The sequence below is a fragment of the Nothobranchius furzeri genome, chromosome 11, assembly GCF_043380555.1.
Source record: "Nothobranchius furzeri strain GRZ-AD chromosome 11, NfurGRZ-RIMD1, whole genome shotgun sequence".
Lineage (NCBI taxonomy): Eukaryota > Metazoa > Chordata > Actinopteri > Cyprinodontiformes > Nothobranchiidae > Nothobranchius > Nothobranchius furzeri.
In genome coordinates this window covers 65,037,052-65,055,807 of record NC_091751.1, presented here as the reverse complement: position 1 = coordinate 65,055,807, position 18,756 = coordinate 65,037,052, and the positions used below count along the sequence as shown (strand labels likewise).

The 18,756-nt window shown below is 44.4% G+C and overlaps 1 protein-coding gene across 1 annotated transcript in view; it reads left to right on the top strand.

The window, feature by feature from the left end:
• The window catches only part of tmtopsa (teleost multiple tissue opsin a), a 107,008-nt gene that overhangs the window by 18,775 nt on the left and 69,477 nt on the right, over positions 1-18,756 (top strand). Inside the window, exon 2 of the mRNA XM_054749452.2 lies at positions 4,051-4,379. Coding sequence (XP_054605427.1) covers positions 4,051-4,379 — 329 coding nt within the window. The remainder of the gene's footprint in view (positions 1-4,050; positions 4,380-18,756) is intronic.

The window sequence follows — 18,756 nt, the reverse complement described above, 5'->3', positions numbered from 1 at the left end:
GAGCCGGCTGGTAGAGCAGAACGAGACGAGGTAGGTAAAAATCCTTAGGTTATGGCTGGAGAGGTGGTGAGAGTGAATATCTGCTGAGGAAAGTTAGCGATCACTAGAAGTACGAAAAATCACAAAGAGAGCTCGAGATTTGGTCGTGGACCCAAACGAGTTAATCATCCGACGTCGTGTAGGTCTCAGACTGCTCCTTTTATACCAGCCGGTGATTGCAGCTGAATGGCTGCAGCCGGGCAGCTTTCCGACACCGCCCACCTGCAGGAAAGAGGTTAGTCTGGAGAATAATATACCTCAGGCCGTGACAATTATAGATGTGCATTGAGCTGTCAGGGGAAACACTGAGTGATGCTCATTTGTAGGAAGTGTGTAAAGTTTCCGTATGGAGAAAAAGGAACGGTGGCAGAGGGGTTAAGTGCCCGCCCTGTAACCACGGGGTTGCAGGTTTTCACCCCATTCAGTCTCACAATCATTGTGTTCTTGAGCAAGACACATCACTCTCCTTGCCACTGATTGTGTGGCAACCTTTCATCTGTCAGTGAGCCCCAGGGCAGCTGTGGCTACAGCATGGCTCATCACCATCAGAGTGTGAATGTGTGACTGTTGTGTTGTAAAGCCCTTGGGAGGGTTCTAGGATTGTAAAGGTGGTTTTCCAGGAACACCACTAAGAGCAACTTGGTAGTCCCTGCTCTGTTGCGGCACCTGGCAAGGCTTAGTCGGCCGGATTCTGGCCCCTGATGGGCTAGGGGCGGAGTCACTGGTTGCTACGGAGTTTCTGTTTCACTGCCTGGTTTAGATCGACAACAAGCCATAAAACTTAGCAAAATGTCCAGCAACACCAACATTTTCCAGCTGAGTTGTGTTTCTGTGGAGCATACAGGCAACCTTACACTGTTTACTGATTACCTCATGTTATTTTGTCATGAGTAAAAATCACGCCCCTCTGTGACTGACACCCCCCCCACCCACACACACACACCTAGGGTGCACCCACTTACTGTCATGGAAACAAAACTACATTCACATGGGCTGACTCAAACTACGCTGTAGCTGTTCTAGGCTGAGTAGTGCTCCCAGAAAACCACCTTAAGAGGTTCTTTAAATATACAGGCAATTTCCCCTCGCTTTTCATGGTAGAATGGGATTTTTAAAATTGGATTAGTGGTCATTTGTTTGTTTCCACAAAAATAAACAATAATGAACAAGAATCTGCTTCTAGACCTGCAGAAAGAGAGAAGAAAAAAAGCAGAAAAAACAAAAAAAATGGGACACAACAACAATACAACAGGAGCGAGCTATCACTGTGACAACTTGATGAAGAAATATATAATCAACATTGTTTAACTGAACAATCACACGATAATAAATCACAGTGCATTTAGTGCCAACCATAGCCTTAAGACATGTGTTGAACGTGCCCAAGTCCATACTTATGAGAGCACCATGTGAGCACCTGTGTGTGTGTATACGCGCTTGTTTATGTAAGGTTTCTCTATAGGAGTGTCCAATAGAGAGTGTGAGAGGCCACAGATCTGCCCCTAAAGATGTGCAGGAGATGGAGGGAGCTCCAAGTCCCAGAGATCCAGGAGTTGCCGCAAAGCGCAGGAACTCCAGGGAGACTGTGACCAGAAAAGCCCCCGCTCCCCTCGAGAGGCGCAGAGGATCGCCCCGGGAGTCCACAACCAGCAGCCGGCAGAGTCCCGGGAGAAATCGGTGGCAAACCCACAGGCCCTCCTGCAGTCTCCCACCCCCTAGCCGCCCGAGCCCGGGACCCAATGACCCGGGACCCAGGGACGACCACCCCCGCTGGGGACCCAGCAGAGCCCAGGGACCCAGACCCCACCAGGCAGCCACCGGGATTGTTCAGGCAGACGCCAAAAATCTTAAACTCCCAGAGCCGGGAGCCACAACCCAGGCAGACCAAGGCACCGGACTCCACACCAAGTGTGGCAGGGGGAGGGGAGACGAAGATCTATATCACCAAAAGAAGTCCCAGGAGAAGGGAGGAGTCAGAGGCCCCACCTGACATACACAGTCATACACAAACACAGTCACACACTCCCTCCCTCATGCTCACACATACACATACAACCAAAGGCTTACAAAAATGCACGCCGGACACCCACTCATGCTCCCCATACACACCCTATTCACTCTGGTCCCGGTACTGCTGCACATGGGCTACAACCATTACCGGTTCCAAGAGTTCGACCCTTTCTGCTGGGGTGGTGATGAGCAGGCTCCCCCGCACAACGCTGAGCACAGCAATCCACCACCCCAGACCCCAACCGGATGGCCGGATCTCCCTCCTAGCCTCCAGCCCCAGGAAGCCAAGCGACAACAGAGGTGTGCTAAGACCCCTAGTCTCCCTCCGCCTGCTCCAATATGGTGTTAGTGAGTGGCAGGTTGCCGCAGGATTGCGGAAATGGGGTCCATACCTGCACTCCCTAACTTGTCCACCCCCCAAGGTCCTATGTGTATGTTTGTGTGATGATGTGATGGAGCAGGAGGAGAGAAATGTAAATATAATTTATAATAAATTAAACATGTGTTTTTTAAAGACACTTGTAACATAAAAAGCACACAGTGCTTGGTTGAAACGTCATATTTTAACAGCAAAAAAGCAGTTAACCACCCCCGCCTTAAAATTGGTTTGATCTTACTAACCTAACTGAAAACTGTCAGCAACGTGGGACAGTGTTTCTGGTAATCTGGTCTCCCTTAAGGTGCACATCAGCCACTCAGGAAGGAGGCACAGAGCACTTCGAGCCCGACTCTGGGAAAGACCTCCCAGATTCGGGCTCTGAGTGGTAGCAGCCGGCTGTTTCTCCTTCTCTGATAATATTGAGCGGATAAGCTCTTACTTAAGGGTGTTTTGTTGCTAAATATGTGAGTGTGTAATGTGTGAAGACACAGAAAAATAGGACGGTTTAGTAAGACCGACAACCGAATGGTCCCACAGTTGATATTTATGGGTAGATCTTTTTAGACAAAAGCAAGAGATGAAAAAAAAAAACACCGCTCATCCGGATTGAGGTGCACGATAAATCATGGAATGAAGAGGAACAATTCCTGATGAAGGTCTGTTGACCGAAAGCTTGGACAAAAGCAAGAGAAACACTTTAATATTTTTCATTTATTATTTTTATCTCCACAATGTATTTATAGCTATACTATGTTAGAATGTTGTTAAGCTGGTTTGTTTTCCACATTTGTTAAAGCTGTTTTCCGGAGTTTTCCTCTTTCAGAAAGTATGTATGATTTGTCAGAAATCCATAAAAGTGATTATTTTATCATATACTGTGATATAATATAAGCAATTCGTCTTATTTTTATTTATTTTTTTGCTAAGCATGCCCCCTGCCCCGCAGACCTCCGTGCAATAGGAAACTGAGCGCCAACCAGAACTAACCAATGGCGTTAGACTATCGCTTACATGCTTCAAATTTAAGGAATACCTCGGCTGATGCAGAGTTGATGAACTTTTCACGGACAAGAAAGTCTCTAAAATATAAATATATGAAAACACAACATGACATGAGAATAATACTCATAAAACAACAAGTTTTAGCTGTGTTTGTCAGCTACAGAAGCACATTTATAAACAGAAACGTGGTCGCCATCTTAAAAAAACAGAGGAACAGCGGTTTTGTGTGATAAGCTTGTCAGCCACTAGATGTGCCATTGGATGAGAGAAATACTCCAGAAAGAAGCTTTAAAGCAACTTTAAAGACTGAGCAGTTCCAGAGCAGAAGGTGCAGCATAAGAAACAATGGCTATAATGTGCTGCTCCTATATCCAGCTCTCTGTGTGAACTGATGCAGCATGAAGCTCATTTGAGCACTGAGTCTGATCTAACAGTTTCATCACTTTTATATTGCATTTAAAGCACTTGGACAGGCTATGCTATCAGGTTTATGGACAAGGGCAAACTTGCAAAACAGTCTGCTGTCTCACCCAGCTCAGTTGTGTGCAGTAGTTTGATGATGTGCTCATATGCATGCAGAACGTTGAAATTAAAACAGGCTTATTTTGTCTTTGCTGAAGGTATTGTGTCCTTGATCTCCTTGGCCGTCCTCTCCTATGAGCGCTACAGCACCATGGTAACCCCAGCTGAGGCGGACTCCTCCAACTACCGCAAGATCTCCCTGGGAATCCTCCTGTCCTGGGTTTACTCTCTCATGTGGACACTGCCGCCACTCTTTGGCTGGAGCCACTATGGTCCTGAGGGTCCTGGAACCACCTGCTCTGTCGACTGGACGGCAAAGACAGCCAACAACATTTCGTACATTATCTGCTTGTTTGTCTTCTGCTTCATCGTGCCCTTTCTAGTGATCGTCCTGTGCTATGGGAAGCTGCTGTATGCCATCAAACAGGTGAGTAGGGATGCTCTACTGATAGTACCTGTGACCATTCTTTACTTCAACTGCTCTGTGTTGTTTACATCACCAAAAAATAAAATGAACTAGATAAATTGCATTTCTTGCAGAAATGCTGTTTGAATGCTGGATAGCTGAAACTGTAAGCTGAAGCTGCTGAAAAGCTGAACTGAAGCTGAAACTAAGCAAAACTGTCAAAATGAGCTGAATGTGTTGAAAGATCGTCGTCGTCATCTTCCTCTGCTTATCTGGGTCCGGGTCGGGGGGGCAGCATCCCTATTAGGGAGCTCCAGACCGTCCTCTCCCCAGCCACCTCCACCAGTTCCTCCGGCAGGACCCCAAGGCGTTCCCGGATCATATTGGAGATGTAACCTCTCCAACGTGTCCTGGGTCAACCCCGGGGCCTCCTGCCGGCAGGACATGCCCGAAACACCTCCCCAGGGAGGTGTCCAGGAGGCATCCTGACCAGATGCCCAAACCACCTCAACTGACTCCTTTTGATCCGGAGGAGCAGCGGTTCTACTCCGAGTCCCTCCCGAATGTCCGAGCTGAAGGGTCCAGTGCAGTGTGGATCGGATGGCAGACCAAGGCAGGAGCCTTGGCGGTCCTTTCCCCGGACAAGGAAACTGGTTATTGGGACATGGAACATCACCTCACTGGCGGGGAAGGAGCAGGAGCTTGTGGCAGAGGTTGAGCGGTACCGGCTAGATATAGTCGGACTCAACTCGACACATAGCATTGGCTCTGGAACCCAAATCCTTGAGAGGGGTTGGACACTCTCCTTTGCTGGAGTTGCTCCGGGTGAGAGGCGGAGGGCTGGGGTTGGCTTTTTGTTAGCTCCATGACTCTTTGCCTGTGTGTTGGGGTTTACCCCGGGGGACGAGAGGGTAGCTTCCCTGCGCCTTTGGGTCGGGGAACGGGTCCTGACTGTTGTTTGTGCTTATGGGCCAAATATCAATTCAGAGTACCCACCCTTTTTGGAGTCCCTGGGATGAGTGCTAGATGGTGCTCCATCAGGGGACTCCATTGTCCTGCTGGGGCACTTCAATGCTTACGTGGGCAATGACAGTATGACCTGGAGGGGTGTGATTGGGAGGAATGGCCCGCCTGATCTGAACTCAAGTGGTGTTTTGTTATTGGACTTCTGTGCAAGCAGCAGTTTGGCCATAACGAACACCAAGTTCGAATATAAGTGTCATGTTCTGTGTCCCTTTGTTCCCCAGCCCCTCCAGTTCCCACTCCAGGTTTTCCTCTTGTGTCCCATTATTATCCCCAGCCCTCTGTAGACTTCCCTCAGGTGTCTTTCTAATCATTCCCCATTCCTAATCTATCTTTATTTAGTCCTCCTTATCCGTCTAGTCATTAGTTGTTTATTTTTGGCCCTCAGTCTTTAGTTTTGTGTTTTATAGTTTTAGGTTTATCTGCCCTCCTCTGGTTCTGTTCCCCATTTAGATAATATTATTCACCTGCTTTCCCTCCAGCCCTCACTCCACACACCTGCTGCCCATTTCCCTAATTGCTCCTCTTTTATTATGAAAGCCTTGTCTTGTCACTCTGACTTGTCGGTCCATTGTCTATGTCAGCGTTGTTTTGTCCCTCCGTACTAGTCTCTGGTTTCCTGCTCAGTGAGTGAGCTTTTTGTTAGTCTTGGTTTAGTGGTTAGGTTTTTGCCTCTCTTTCTTTGGATTTGGATTATTTTCTAAAATAAAGGACTTTATGTTTTTTCAACCTCTCCTGCCTGTGTGTTCTGGACTTCTGCACTTTGGGTCCAAACCCCCCGTCCGCATCGTGACAATAAGGATGCCCATCGGTACACTTGGTACCTAGGCAGCCTAGGTTGCAGGTCGATGATAGACTTTGTAGTCGTATCATCTGACCTGCGGCCGTATGTTTTGGACACCCGAGTGAAGAGAGGAGCGGAGCTGTCAACTGATCACCACCTGGTGGTGATTTGGATCAAATGGCAGGGGAAGATGTCACGTAGACCTGGCAAACCCAAATGCATAGTGAGGGTCTGCTGGGAACACTTGGCAGAAGAACCTGTTAAGACGGTCTTCAACTCCCACCTCCGGCAGAGCTTTGACCATGTCCCGAGAGCAGTGGGGGACATTGACTCAGAGTGGGCCTTGTTCCACTCTGCGATTGTTGAGGCGGCTGTTGCTAGCTGTGGTCGCAAGGTGGCTGGTGCCGGTCGTGGTGGCAACCCCCGTACCCGCTGGAGGACACCAGAGGTTCGGGGAGCCGTCAGGCTGAAGAAGGAGGCCTACAGGGCGTGGCTGGTCTGTGAGTCTCCAGAGGCAGCAGACGGGTACCGAATAGCCAAGCGGGGTGCAGCAGTGGCAGTTGCCGAGGCAAAATCTCGGGTGTGGGAGGAGTTTGGTGAGGCCATGGAGAAAGACTATCGATCAGCGCCAAATACGTTCTGGCAAACGTCCGGTGCCTCAGGACAGGGAGGCAGCAACTCGCTCACACTGTTTATAGTGGGGATGGGGAGCTGCTGATGTCAACTGGGACTATAGTCTGGCAGTGGAAGGAATACTTTGAGGAGCTCCTCAATCCCACCTACGTGCATTCCGAGGAGGAGCAAGAGCCGGGAGACCTGGGGATGGACTGTCCAATCTCTGGGGCAGAAGTTGCTGAGGTAGTCAAACAACTACACAGCGGCGGGGCCCCGGGGGTGGATGAGATTCATCCTGGGTATCTCAAGGCTATGGATGTGGTAGGGCTGTCATGGTTCACACTAGGGCTGTAGCGAAGCCTCGATGACGTCGACGGCTCGATTCTAAAAATTCGTCGACGTCAGATCCGGTAGTCGACGCACCGCGCCCACTTGTTGCATCCCCAGGAGTTTGTAAATAGAGGTGGAATCTGCCTGTTTTTCCTCTAGTTCGCCCTCTTCTCCGCCTTCACTAACATCTCAGCCAAATACCGAAGACCCGGAACAACGTCCGTCCGCTACTAGGTTCCTTTCCTATTTTGCCCGCCTTCGTTTCCCGGCAACGGACAACAACTTCCGGGGTCAAATGCGCTGCTCCGTCTCTGTAGCAGATGCAGAAAATCACCGGGAGCGTTTCTCCCTTCATAAAGGAGCTTCTTTCAGACATTAGGAGAGCTGTTTTGGTGGTAGCAGTCTCTCCTCCATGCTGGTCTGTTTGCTGCTGGGTGTTTTTGGTTTATTTAAACTTGGTAACTTGAACTTAACGTTGGTAACGCTACTGTTAGCATCTTCGCTAACAGCTTCTTGCGTTTGGATAAGCTGTTACGTTTTGGTTTAGAGTTCATCTTTTTTCAATCCAATCCAATCCAATTTTATTTATAAAGCGCATTCACAAGGCATTACAACCAAACAAGGCGCTGTACACTAGAAATGTTGGTTAATTAAACAAGCGATATTTAAACATGTTGAACACGTATAAAAAATAATAATTTGTGGTACAAATTAATAAATGTCTAAATGTAATAAAATCTCCCTTTTATTACATTTAGAGTGTTGTGGGTTTTCGGTTTAGTTTAAAATATCACCTTGAGTTTGGTTTAACCGCCCAGTTTAGAGTTTGGAACTTTGGAGATTCTTATTTTGGTCCAAAACCCTGTAATCTTTGCCCAGTGGGACATCCCTAGTTATCTGTACTTTTGTTTTAATTCCCCACAGGCAGAATTAGTTTTATTACTCCCAACCTGTGGATGGAAAGATTTGTTTTTTTGTAGTTGTGAATAAACCTGATCATCATTTTAACTTTTAAATCCCACATTATTGTCCCTTCCTTTTTGCACACGAGCCAAACTCCCCAGGAAGAGTCGTAACACCACTCGCCTCATGCACAGAAGTGACCAAAACAAAGCAGCATGGAGACACTCCGTCTCCAACCACCTCTCAGGCAGCAGTCTGCACTCCCAAGTTCTACACGTCACCAGAACATAACCAACCAACACAATAAAAGCAGTGTTATACAAAATGGGAGGCCTGTAGTGTTTATTCTCTTACAGTAACAATTAATCAATTTTTTGGAGGAATTTATTAGAGATTTTTTGGTTTTTATTAACTGTGCAATAGAAAAATAATCATTAGATTAATTGTATAAATAGTCGTTAGAATAGTCGACTATTCGATAAAATAATCGTCAGAATAATCGTTTTAAAAATAATCGTTTACCCCCAGCCCTAGTTCACACGTCTCTGCAACATTGCGTGGTCATCCGGGGCAGTTCCTGTGGAGTGGCAGACCGGGGTGGTGGTCCCCATCTTTAAGAAGGGTGACCGGAGGGTGTGTTCCAAATATAGGGAGATCACACTCCTCAGCCTCCCTGGAAAGGTCTACTCCAAGGTACTGGAGAGGAGGGTCCGATCAATAGTTGAATCTCAGATTGAGGAGGAGCAATGTGGTTGTCGTCCTGGCCGTGAAACTGGAACGAACCAGCTCTATACCCTTGCAAGGGTGATGGAGGGGGCATGGGAGTTTGCCCAACCAATCCACATGTGTTTTGTGGATTTGGAGAAGGCTTATGACCGTGTCCCCAGGGGCACCCTGTGGGGGACGCTCCAGGAGTATGGGAATTGCGAATTCAAGCGGCCGAAATGAGTATCCTCCATAGGGTGGCCAGGCCCAGCCTTAGAGATAGGGTGTTGAAAGATGTAGAAGCAAAACTCACTAACAAGCAAATAAAGCACCCACAGTAAGTAAAGAATGGAGAAAAATAATCCTAAATAGCAAAAACTGAAATCTGTGAACGTTGTATAAAAATCTGGACGGCTAAAATGTCTAAACACAAGTTATTTCAGTTGGACAAGTTTAACAGTTTAGTCTTTACATTTATCTGAACTGTGAAATTAGCAGCTTATGCTAAATTTTGTAACTGATTGCTGAAGTTGATGAATAGCTGATGTGAAGCTGAAACTAAGCTAAACTGTCAAAATGAGCTGAATGCATTTAAAGATTTAGAAGCAAAAATCACCAACAAGTGAGATAAAGCTCAGAATATAGGTGGAGAATGGACAAAAACTGCTAAACAGCAGAAAACTTTAATCTTTGAACATTGACTAAAAACTCGAAATTTGAAATCTTTAAACAGCTGGCATTTGAATCAGAATAATTTAACAGGTATATTTTTACAATTGGCTGAACTGTGAATTTAGAAACATTTGCTGATATCTGAAACTGATAGATTAACATATGTTCAGACTTGATATGGGATGGATGAATGGTTGGAAGAATGAAGATGATGGATGGATGGATGGATAGAAATATATATGGATTTATATGTGGATGGATGGATTCCTTAGGCCAAGCTGATCAATTTGATGTCTCACATGTGTGGGTGTGTAATTCCATTTAGCCAGAAGATGATTGACCTCTCTCAACCAATCAGGGAGCTGTGAGGGAGCAGGGCACTTTCTCGCCTTCTGACGGTCAATCAAATTTAACTTGTTTCTAGTTTTAAGTACAGATAGTTCAAAAAGATAAATAACAGAAGTCTGTTATTGGCTCAATATTCAGCTTTTTATATTCATTCCTATGAGACTTGGTTAAAGTTATTTGTAGTTCCTTGTGTTGCCTTGGTAACAGATGACAGGAGTCTGCTTTAATAAAGCAATGTACAATGTCACATGACTCTTTTAAACTTTGAATAACATGTATGTAACTGTATGTTGATACAGTTGTGTCTAAAATGTTATTAAATGTTGTTGCTAAGCACGTTGCCATGGTAACACAGAACACATTATCAAGTTAATACAAGACTCCTAGGACCAAGCAGGTTGAATTGATGTATCATATGTTTGGGTGCATATTTCCTTTTAGGCAGAAGACGATTGAAAACTCTCAGCCAATGAGAGAGCAGCAAAGGAGGAGGGGGTGGGTCCTGCCTTCTTACTAGTGTTAAAATGTCAGCTATTCTGCTAGTTTTAAGTGTATAGAGCTCAGCATGATAAGAAACAGCAGTATGTTGTAGGCTCAATATTAGGCTTTTCACATTTATTTCAATGAGATTTGTTTGGGGATATCCTTATGCACTTGTGTTACCATGGTAACAGATAACACATTTATAATTTAATACAAGATTCCTGAGACCAAGCTGGTCGATTTGATGTATCATATGTGTGGGTGCTCGATCCTGCTTGGACAGAAAATGGTTGAACACTCTCAACCAATCAGAGAGAAGCACTATTTTCCCACCTTTTCCCCCGGCTGTTGGAGGCATGCAGCTGTACTCCTATTAATGAGAGAAGCCTGTCCTTCAAAAGTGAATTTGGACCTGTCAAACTTTTCATCACCATTCAAAAAGTACTGCACAGATTTTAAAATTTCAAAAAGCGTGGGCGGCAGAAGGCTTTGGTGGTCATGTGTGAGGAGTCTTGTGTGCCTACCACAAATGTTCTAGAAGATGTGAGGAGAACATTTCAGCTGTCTGTCGGCCACAGGTGCCATTTTTAAAAGGGGTTTAAATGGCTGAAAGCTGGCACAGTCCTGCTTCTGGGGATTGTAGCACAAAAATGTAATACCAACAGCAAAACTGAAGACAGCACTTTGAAGCAGACTAAAAAAACCTACTAAATTTGAGAAAATCATCAGTGTACTGTAAAATAAATTTTTGAAGCATCTCAGGAAGATATCCAAGAAAGGGGATGAATGTTCCATGACCGTGTCTGTGTTCAAATCCTGTTTAAATCAGGCTTGTTTGCAGATTCATTATAACAGCTTTAAAGACTAATACTCCCTTTCATATAAAAGATGAGCATTGACTGTGATAATAGTAATAATACAATAATAATAGATTTTATTTGTAATGCACTTTATATTTAAGTGAAATCTCAGATTTCTACAGCAACAATCCATCAATAAAAACTGATAAAACAATATTTAAAAACACCTAATACTAAGTTAACACAAGGTAAAACAACATCAATATCAATCAATTTGAAAAAAACCCTGTGTAAATAAAAATGTCTTCAGTTTATTTTTGGGATTTTGGATGCAAGATTTTAATGAAACTGGGTTTATATTTTTCCAGTTTTTGAAACTAATTTGGCGCTTTGGCTTAGAGTAGATGTTTAGTACGGTCAGGTCCTTGTGGTCAGACACACCCAGATCATGAGCTTGGAGAATGTTTATACAACATTTCTGAAAGGGGAAAACTCTTGGTTGCTGCTTTGAGTTCATGAAGGCCATCTGGATTTTAGGTTATCAGGCTGTGTTTCAATGTGTCAATTACAAAAAAAATTGTTTTAAATGTATATTGATATCCATGAAGCATAATAAAATGATCCATAAGGCTGAACATTCAGCAGCTTGAACAGCAAGGCCTCTGGACTGAATATTTTACCTCTAATCATGAGAAGCTTCGCTGGGTTCAATACCAGGGCAGGATGTAGTTACCTGGAACGTAAAGATACGTTAGGCCACCATTCAACCGCAACAGGTAACAAATGCTGCTAGTTTTCCAACATGCTGCTGGATCAAAGTTAAGGTGGACTTGATCTCATTCTCAGATCCAAGTTCTGACTTTCAAATGGAAGACAGCAAAGGTAGCCTTAATGAGGTGTTAGTGTTCCATGTCACCAAGAAATACCAAGAATAAGTCTGGAACACTTGATACACTCTGGTCCTGACCTGCACGATAAATATTCAACAGATTCAGAGCTGAAGCAGATCAGATTAACTGTGTTTTCTGAGATTTGTCCTATTTTTGCCCGTTGGCTGTAAACCTAGGTAACCAGGGTTTGGTTATTTCTCTCTACAGTTCTTAGTGAAAGAATATGACGCTGTTGCTGTTTCCAACACATTTAGTCTGTTTTGCCCTTGGGCAAGAGTTTTTACCTTTTTTACCTTCTGGTGGTGGGTGGGGAGGTGGGTGCCTGTGTTCGGCCGAAGCACTTCTGTCAGTGGGCCCCCGGGCAGCTGTGGCTACTTCAATATTCATCACCACCTGTGTGTGAATGTGTGTGTGTGAATGGATGAATGATTCAGACAGAGTGAAGCGCTTTGGAGTGCTCTGACTCAGACAAGTGTTACGCACACACACACACACACACACACACACACACGCACGCACGCACACACACACACACACACACACACACACACACACACACACACACACACACACACACACACACGCACGCACGCGCAATTTTGATGCAATTTGCTGGGTTCCTTATAAGGGAAGCTTTTTACTGAATTGCTTAATGAACTGACCTGTACTGAATGGTTTACTATGTAAAGTGCCTTGAGACGACTCTTGTCGTGATTTGGCGCTATATAAATAAACTTGAATTGAATTGAATACGTCTGTGTGGACCTCCATTGACGTCCATTCGTTCTAGTGACTCCACTATGCCCAGACCTTCAACTCTAAACATAACCTTGGTTCATAAGGCATAGAAAAGATCTGTTAGGGTATAGATACAAAATAATCTTCAATTTGAATCATAGCCAAAACTACAAAACATCTCAATCTCCTTTACACTTCTCTTCACTCTCCCATTCCTTCTCCCTTCATCGGGAGAGGGTATAGGGGGAGCCAGCTTAAGCCTAGTCCGGCTCAGTTGTGGTTAAACGTAAAACCACGGTGCCACCTCTGCTACCTGGTCTCTATACTCTCTTTTGCTCTCTCTCTCTCTCTCTCTCTCTCTCTCTCTCTCTCTCTCTCTCTCTCTCTCTCTCTCTCTCTCTCTCTCTCACTCTCTCACTCTTCCTCTCACTCTCAATTTGGAGGGACCAACAATGGAAGGGGGCTACGGAGTGACATGCGGCGGCCCGTGCACTGCCAGTGATTCCCTAATTAAACTGTTTCGGTCATTGGACTGACTCAGGGGGAATTCATTGAGTTATTTCTACTGAACCTGACCCTAACTCTAACCATAACCAGTCTGCTCCTACCGTCTACAGGTGGTTCAGAATGCCTGTGCTCGGCTTCTGACCAAGTCCTCCAAACACACCCACATCACCCCGCTTCTCCTCCAGCTTCACTGGCTGCCAGTCAACTTCAGGGTTCATTTCAAGATCCTGGTTCTGGTCTATAGGGCCTTACATGGACAAGCACCATCTTACATTGGTGATCTTCTTAGTCCCTACACCCCCAGCAGGTCCCTGAGGTCCAGTGATCAAAGCCTACTGGTTGTGCAGCACCAGGCTAAAGGTCAAAGGTGACAGATCATTTGCTGCTGTGGCCCCCAGACTCTGGACCTCTCTCCCCCTGAGCCTGAGATCAGTGGACTCAGTGGTCTCCTTTAAAAAGCAGCTGAAGACTCACTTGTTCAAGCTGGTTTTTGTATGACCTTCTTCACCCCTCTCTGTTTATTCTGCTCTCCCCACCTATTCCACCTTCCTCACTGATTTCCCTCTTTCCTGTTCACTCTCTCTCTTTCTTAACATTTTTTTCCTTTAAATCCCAATTGCCTATTTTTGCTCATTTTAAATATATTTTAAACATTTTCTAAATGCTTCTTCATATTTTAACATTTTTTTTGTTTTTGTGAAGCGCCTAGTGATTTTTATCTTGAGAGGCAATATAGAAATTATATTTTCTTCTTCTTCTTCTTCTTCTTCTTCTTCTCCTCCTCCTCCTCCTTCTCCTAACCCTAACCTTAACTAAAACTTAATTCACACCATACCTCTAAAACTAACGTGTAGAGCTCTGTAGCATTGTCCCAAAGTGAGGACCAGCAAAATGTCCCCACTTTGCAGATAAAATGTTGTCATTGGTTCTAACTTTGGTGTATAGAGAAGTAAACACACACACCGGTCATATATTAGTAGTCCTATAGTAGGTCGTGGAGTAGTTTTTCATTGTTTGCTTCAGGATGACTGTTTATCATGTTTTCTCAGACCCACAACGGGCTTTGGGTGCTGCTGTTGGTGTGCCTGTGCTGCTTTTGTCCTGATAAATAGTTCAGCCTGGTGTGTTACGCTGTGGAAGAAGCTAAGCAGCAGTCTAATAATAACAATGCTTCCTCTACTCCTTTTCTTGTACGCACACTTTATCTAATCACCTCCTCTAAAACAATAAATAAAAGTCATCTGAAAGTAATATTTAGTTTGTTCTTTGTCTCTGTCTGTTTTTGCCTATTTAATTTCCCAGTAATTAATCTACTGTACGTCAGCCTCTTTGTTTCCTTCTTGTGCCCTTTTCCCCTTCTTTGTGCAGAATCGCACACATATTTGTTATCTCTTAATGGCTCCATGCACCGCTCTCGGTTCGTCCAAACAATGCTGATGCTATGTAAAGGAGAGAGCTAGTTCTCCTGTCAGATCACATGGTTTACACCACCTTTTATTAGTCTGGGGTGTTAGAATGGAAATGACGAGTGAAAGTGACTAGAGGCATCCTGAAAATGGAAGAAGCCTCTGGGTGTCCTGTCATGGTTGTCTTCTCTTTTAATTGCTGTTTTTCTTGTCTAATAAATGAAAAATTGTTGCATTTTGAGTTGAGGAAAGAGCTTGCAGTCACAAAACAGTCTAACGGCCTTTAACAGATCCCTTTCTGTTATTTACATAGCTCTATTTGTGATAGCTAATGTGAAATAAAACATGACTGGTGAGAAACTCAATACAATAATCCAGTTTATAGGTTGGTTATCAAACTAATTTAATAACACTTAAATTCAACCAAACAGTTCTTGACATGCTTAGAAAACCTCAAATCTGGTGATTCAAACCAACAACAGTGCTGCCAACAGTTAACTGCCCCTTACAGATTTTTTAAAATCTCATTTAATGTTTCATATTTCAATATCAGACAAAAATAACTTGTGTAAATTCAAAATGCATTCAGATGATACAACAATTCAGTGTTCATGAAGCTATGCCTTGAAAGAAGCTCGAGCGACTGCCAAATCCTCAGTACTTATCCTGCTTGACTTATCGGCTGCATTTGACACTGTTAGGGTTGGGCGATATGTCGACGTGTTTAAAAATATCAATATAATTTTTAAACAAGATACCACCTCTCTTACCCATGGTGTCCCACAAGGTTCTGTGCTGGGGCCTCTTCCTCCTCTATCTGCTTCCTCTTCAGCACATCCTGAGCTCCTTCAAAGGGATCTCCTACCATCTTTATGTAGATGACATCCAACTGTACATCTCCTTTAAGCCCCATGAGATGTCTAAGCTGCAGCTGTTACACACCTGCTTAGACTCTATCAAAACCTGGATGGCTGGGAGCTTTCTACAGCTGAATGAAGATAAGACTGAGATCCTCATCTGTGCCCCAGACAAGCTGGTTCCCAAAGTCAGAGACTCTCTTGGTCAGCTTGCTTCCCACACCAAACCTTACGTCAGGAATCTTGGCGTGACCTTTGACCCAGCTCTCACCCTGGATTCTCATGTCAGTTCTCTTGTTCGCTCTTCCTTCTTCCATCTCGGGAACATTGCAAAGCTGAGTCCCATTCTGTCCCGCTCTGAACTTGAGACAGTTATCCACACCTTCATCTCCTCAAGCTTAGACTACTGTAACTCTCTTTTCACGTGTCTGAGCAGAACCTCCCTGAACCGTCTACAAGTGGTTCAGAATGCCTGTGCTCGGCTTCTGACCAAGTCCTCCAAACACACCCACATCACCCCGCTTCTCCTCCAGCTTCACTGGCTGCCAGTCAACTTCAGGGTTCATTTCAAGATCCTGGTTCTGGTCTATAGGGCCTTACATGGACAAGCACCATCTTACATTGGTGATCTTCTTAGTCCCTACACCCCCAGCAGGTCCCTGAGGTCCAGTGACCAAAGCCTACTGGTTGTGCAGCACCAGGCTAAAGACCAAAGGTGACAGATCATCTGCTGCTGTGGCCCCCAGACTCTGGAACTCTCTCCCCCTGAGCCTGAGATCAGTGGACTCAGTGGTCTCCTTTAAAAAGCAGCTGAAGACTCACTTGTTCAAGCTGGCTTTTGTATGACCTTCTTCACCTCTCTCTCTTTATTCTGCTCTCCCCACCTATTCCACCTTCCTCAGGATCCACTGATTTCCCTCTTTCCTATTCACTCTCTTTCTTTCTTAACATGTTTTCTTTTAAGTCCCAATTGTGTATTTTTGCTCATTTTAAATATATTTTAAACATTTTCAAAATGCTTTTTTTCTATTTTTACAATTTTTATATTTTTTGTTTTTGTTTTTGTGAAGCGCCTCGTGATTTTTATCTTGAGAGGTGCTATAGAAATGATATTTTCTTCTTCTTCAAGGTGACTTTATATCTTTGTATCGATATAACTGGTGAAATTGCTATACTAGCGGCATGTTACTCTGTCTCTAAGCGGTTATTACGTGTATTCTCACAAGTTCACTCAGTCTGAGAGCCTCTGGGTTAATGTGCTGCTCTAAACTTTGCATTTGGCGTTCTGGTTTTTAATTATTTGGGGACGTTCAACGCTAACGGAGTTCTGTTTTTCTATCCTGCTTGAGCGCAGACGAGCCAAACCCCTCCCTCCCCTGTGTAATCAGGAAACATCTATGGATAGCCGGAGTGGCCAAATTACCTCAAACATAAGTGTAACACTTTGGAAGCGCTAATGAATTAAGTTTGAATGAAGTATGGCTAGTGTATACTGACTTTATCAGATCCCAGGAACAACTGCTGGAGCTGGTTGTCAATAATGAAAGAATACACAACACGTTGGAATAGTTTGCAAAGACAATACATTGAAAAATTATGAGTAAAATAAACTAAACACAAATTAACAGGTTCCACTGCTGCAGCACTGATAAATGAGTTAAAGTGCACTTTGAAAGTTCTAGTGGAAAACACTCTGACTTCGGTCTGATCCCCTGAATAGTTGACACTCCTTTGCAGGACTTGAAGACCCGACGGATTCACACTGAATCAATTGTCCAGGATGTGATCCGAGTGTCCACGTGAGTTATCCAAGCGCTTTGTCAAAGAGTACTGAAAAGGGAGGTATGTACGGTAGCCCTGAAGTGCAAACCACAAAAACAAATCACTTAACGCAAAAACAAATTGAAAAGCGCAAAAACAAATCACTAAATGCAACAAAAAATCACTAAACGCAAAAACATACTTCTCCGTCTCCTGGGGAGTGTTGCAAAGCAATTGCCCGGCAGGACAACAGAGGGCGTAGCGCTGTTCTGTGGTATCCTGTCATGTATCGGTCCAAGATAGAGTGTTTATATTGTGTTTTTTTGTTTATAAGAGACTTTTAACACAGACAAATTTGTCTCTCATCCTCCTCCACCTCTAAACCCACGTTTCCTGTCATTTCCGTCCACAAATAAAACGCTTGCTGCTCATCTTTTCACTCCTCCAGTCACGGGAGAATTAAACGTTCATGTTTTTAGAGTTTTTTCGAGAGGTATTCTTCAAGCTGCTCCGTGTCTGCCGCTAGTTATCCTCGGCTCTCTTTATGTTTTTGAGGGCACAATGGCGGCGCTGTAGACGACAGCGGCGTCCTGACCAGTCACAAGCTTGCGTTGTCCGTCTCGACTGACGGATGTTGAGAAAAGAGAGCTTGACTCCGTCCGTCTTTGCGGAGCTCTCCGGCACGCCCGCAAGGACGTTGCGTGTCTCCGCGCTGACGCAGACGGAGAAGCATGAATCGGGCTTTCTGGTGGTTCTTTCCTCCTGGAGGAAGGATTTGAAGTTAGTTGAACTTACAGCCGTTTTCCCTCTGTTTTTCTGCGTGTCTGGTTCGATGATGCCACTTTCATGAAGCGCATTTGTAGTCCTGGACTTGTTTTCACAAAAAATATCGTTTACCCCCTTTCGAAAATAAGCACTTTCTTGGTATCAAAATTTGTCTTAAAAATTCACAACCAATCATAGGTGAAATCCATGGAACATAACAAGCGGAATTAGACAATAGCATTTTTAGCCCCGCTGACTTGAATTTGTTTTTTCGTTATTCCGGGGACCCGTGGTCCGGAAGTAGATGGGCATGACTTAGACTCCCTATTCTTCTAAGAATGATCGTGCATTTCTTAAATTACACCACCAGCTACAGTTGTTATCAAAGCTTTAGCATGGGAACTTAGAAATATTAAGCAGTTCATACATGTAGCAGACCCTTACTTTAAAAGACTTGAGTAATGAAAGCCTTATTTTAGAGACTTAATACATTTTAGCAAAGCCACCCCCTGATGGCTGTGTGTGTGTGTGTGTGTGTGTGCGTGCGTGCGTGTGTGTGTGTGTGCGTGTGTGTCACTGTGGTTGGGATAAAAATTCACTTTAGTGATTACTTATTACACATTTTTCTATAATTGTTGTTGGGAAATTGTTTCCCAACTCATTTCATAACAGAATTGGTGTCTGTCTTTAGCTTGTCATGCACTGTGGGAATATCATATATGTCGACAGCAGGAATTGTTCTGTGTGCGCATGAAACGGTACAAGTGATAATGCTGCTGGAATTCATAATTGTGTACTTCTCAGCAGCAGC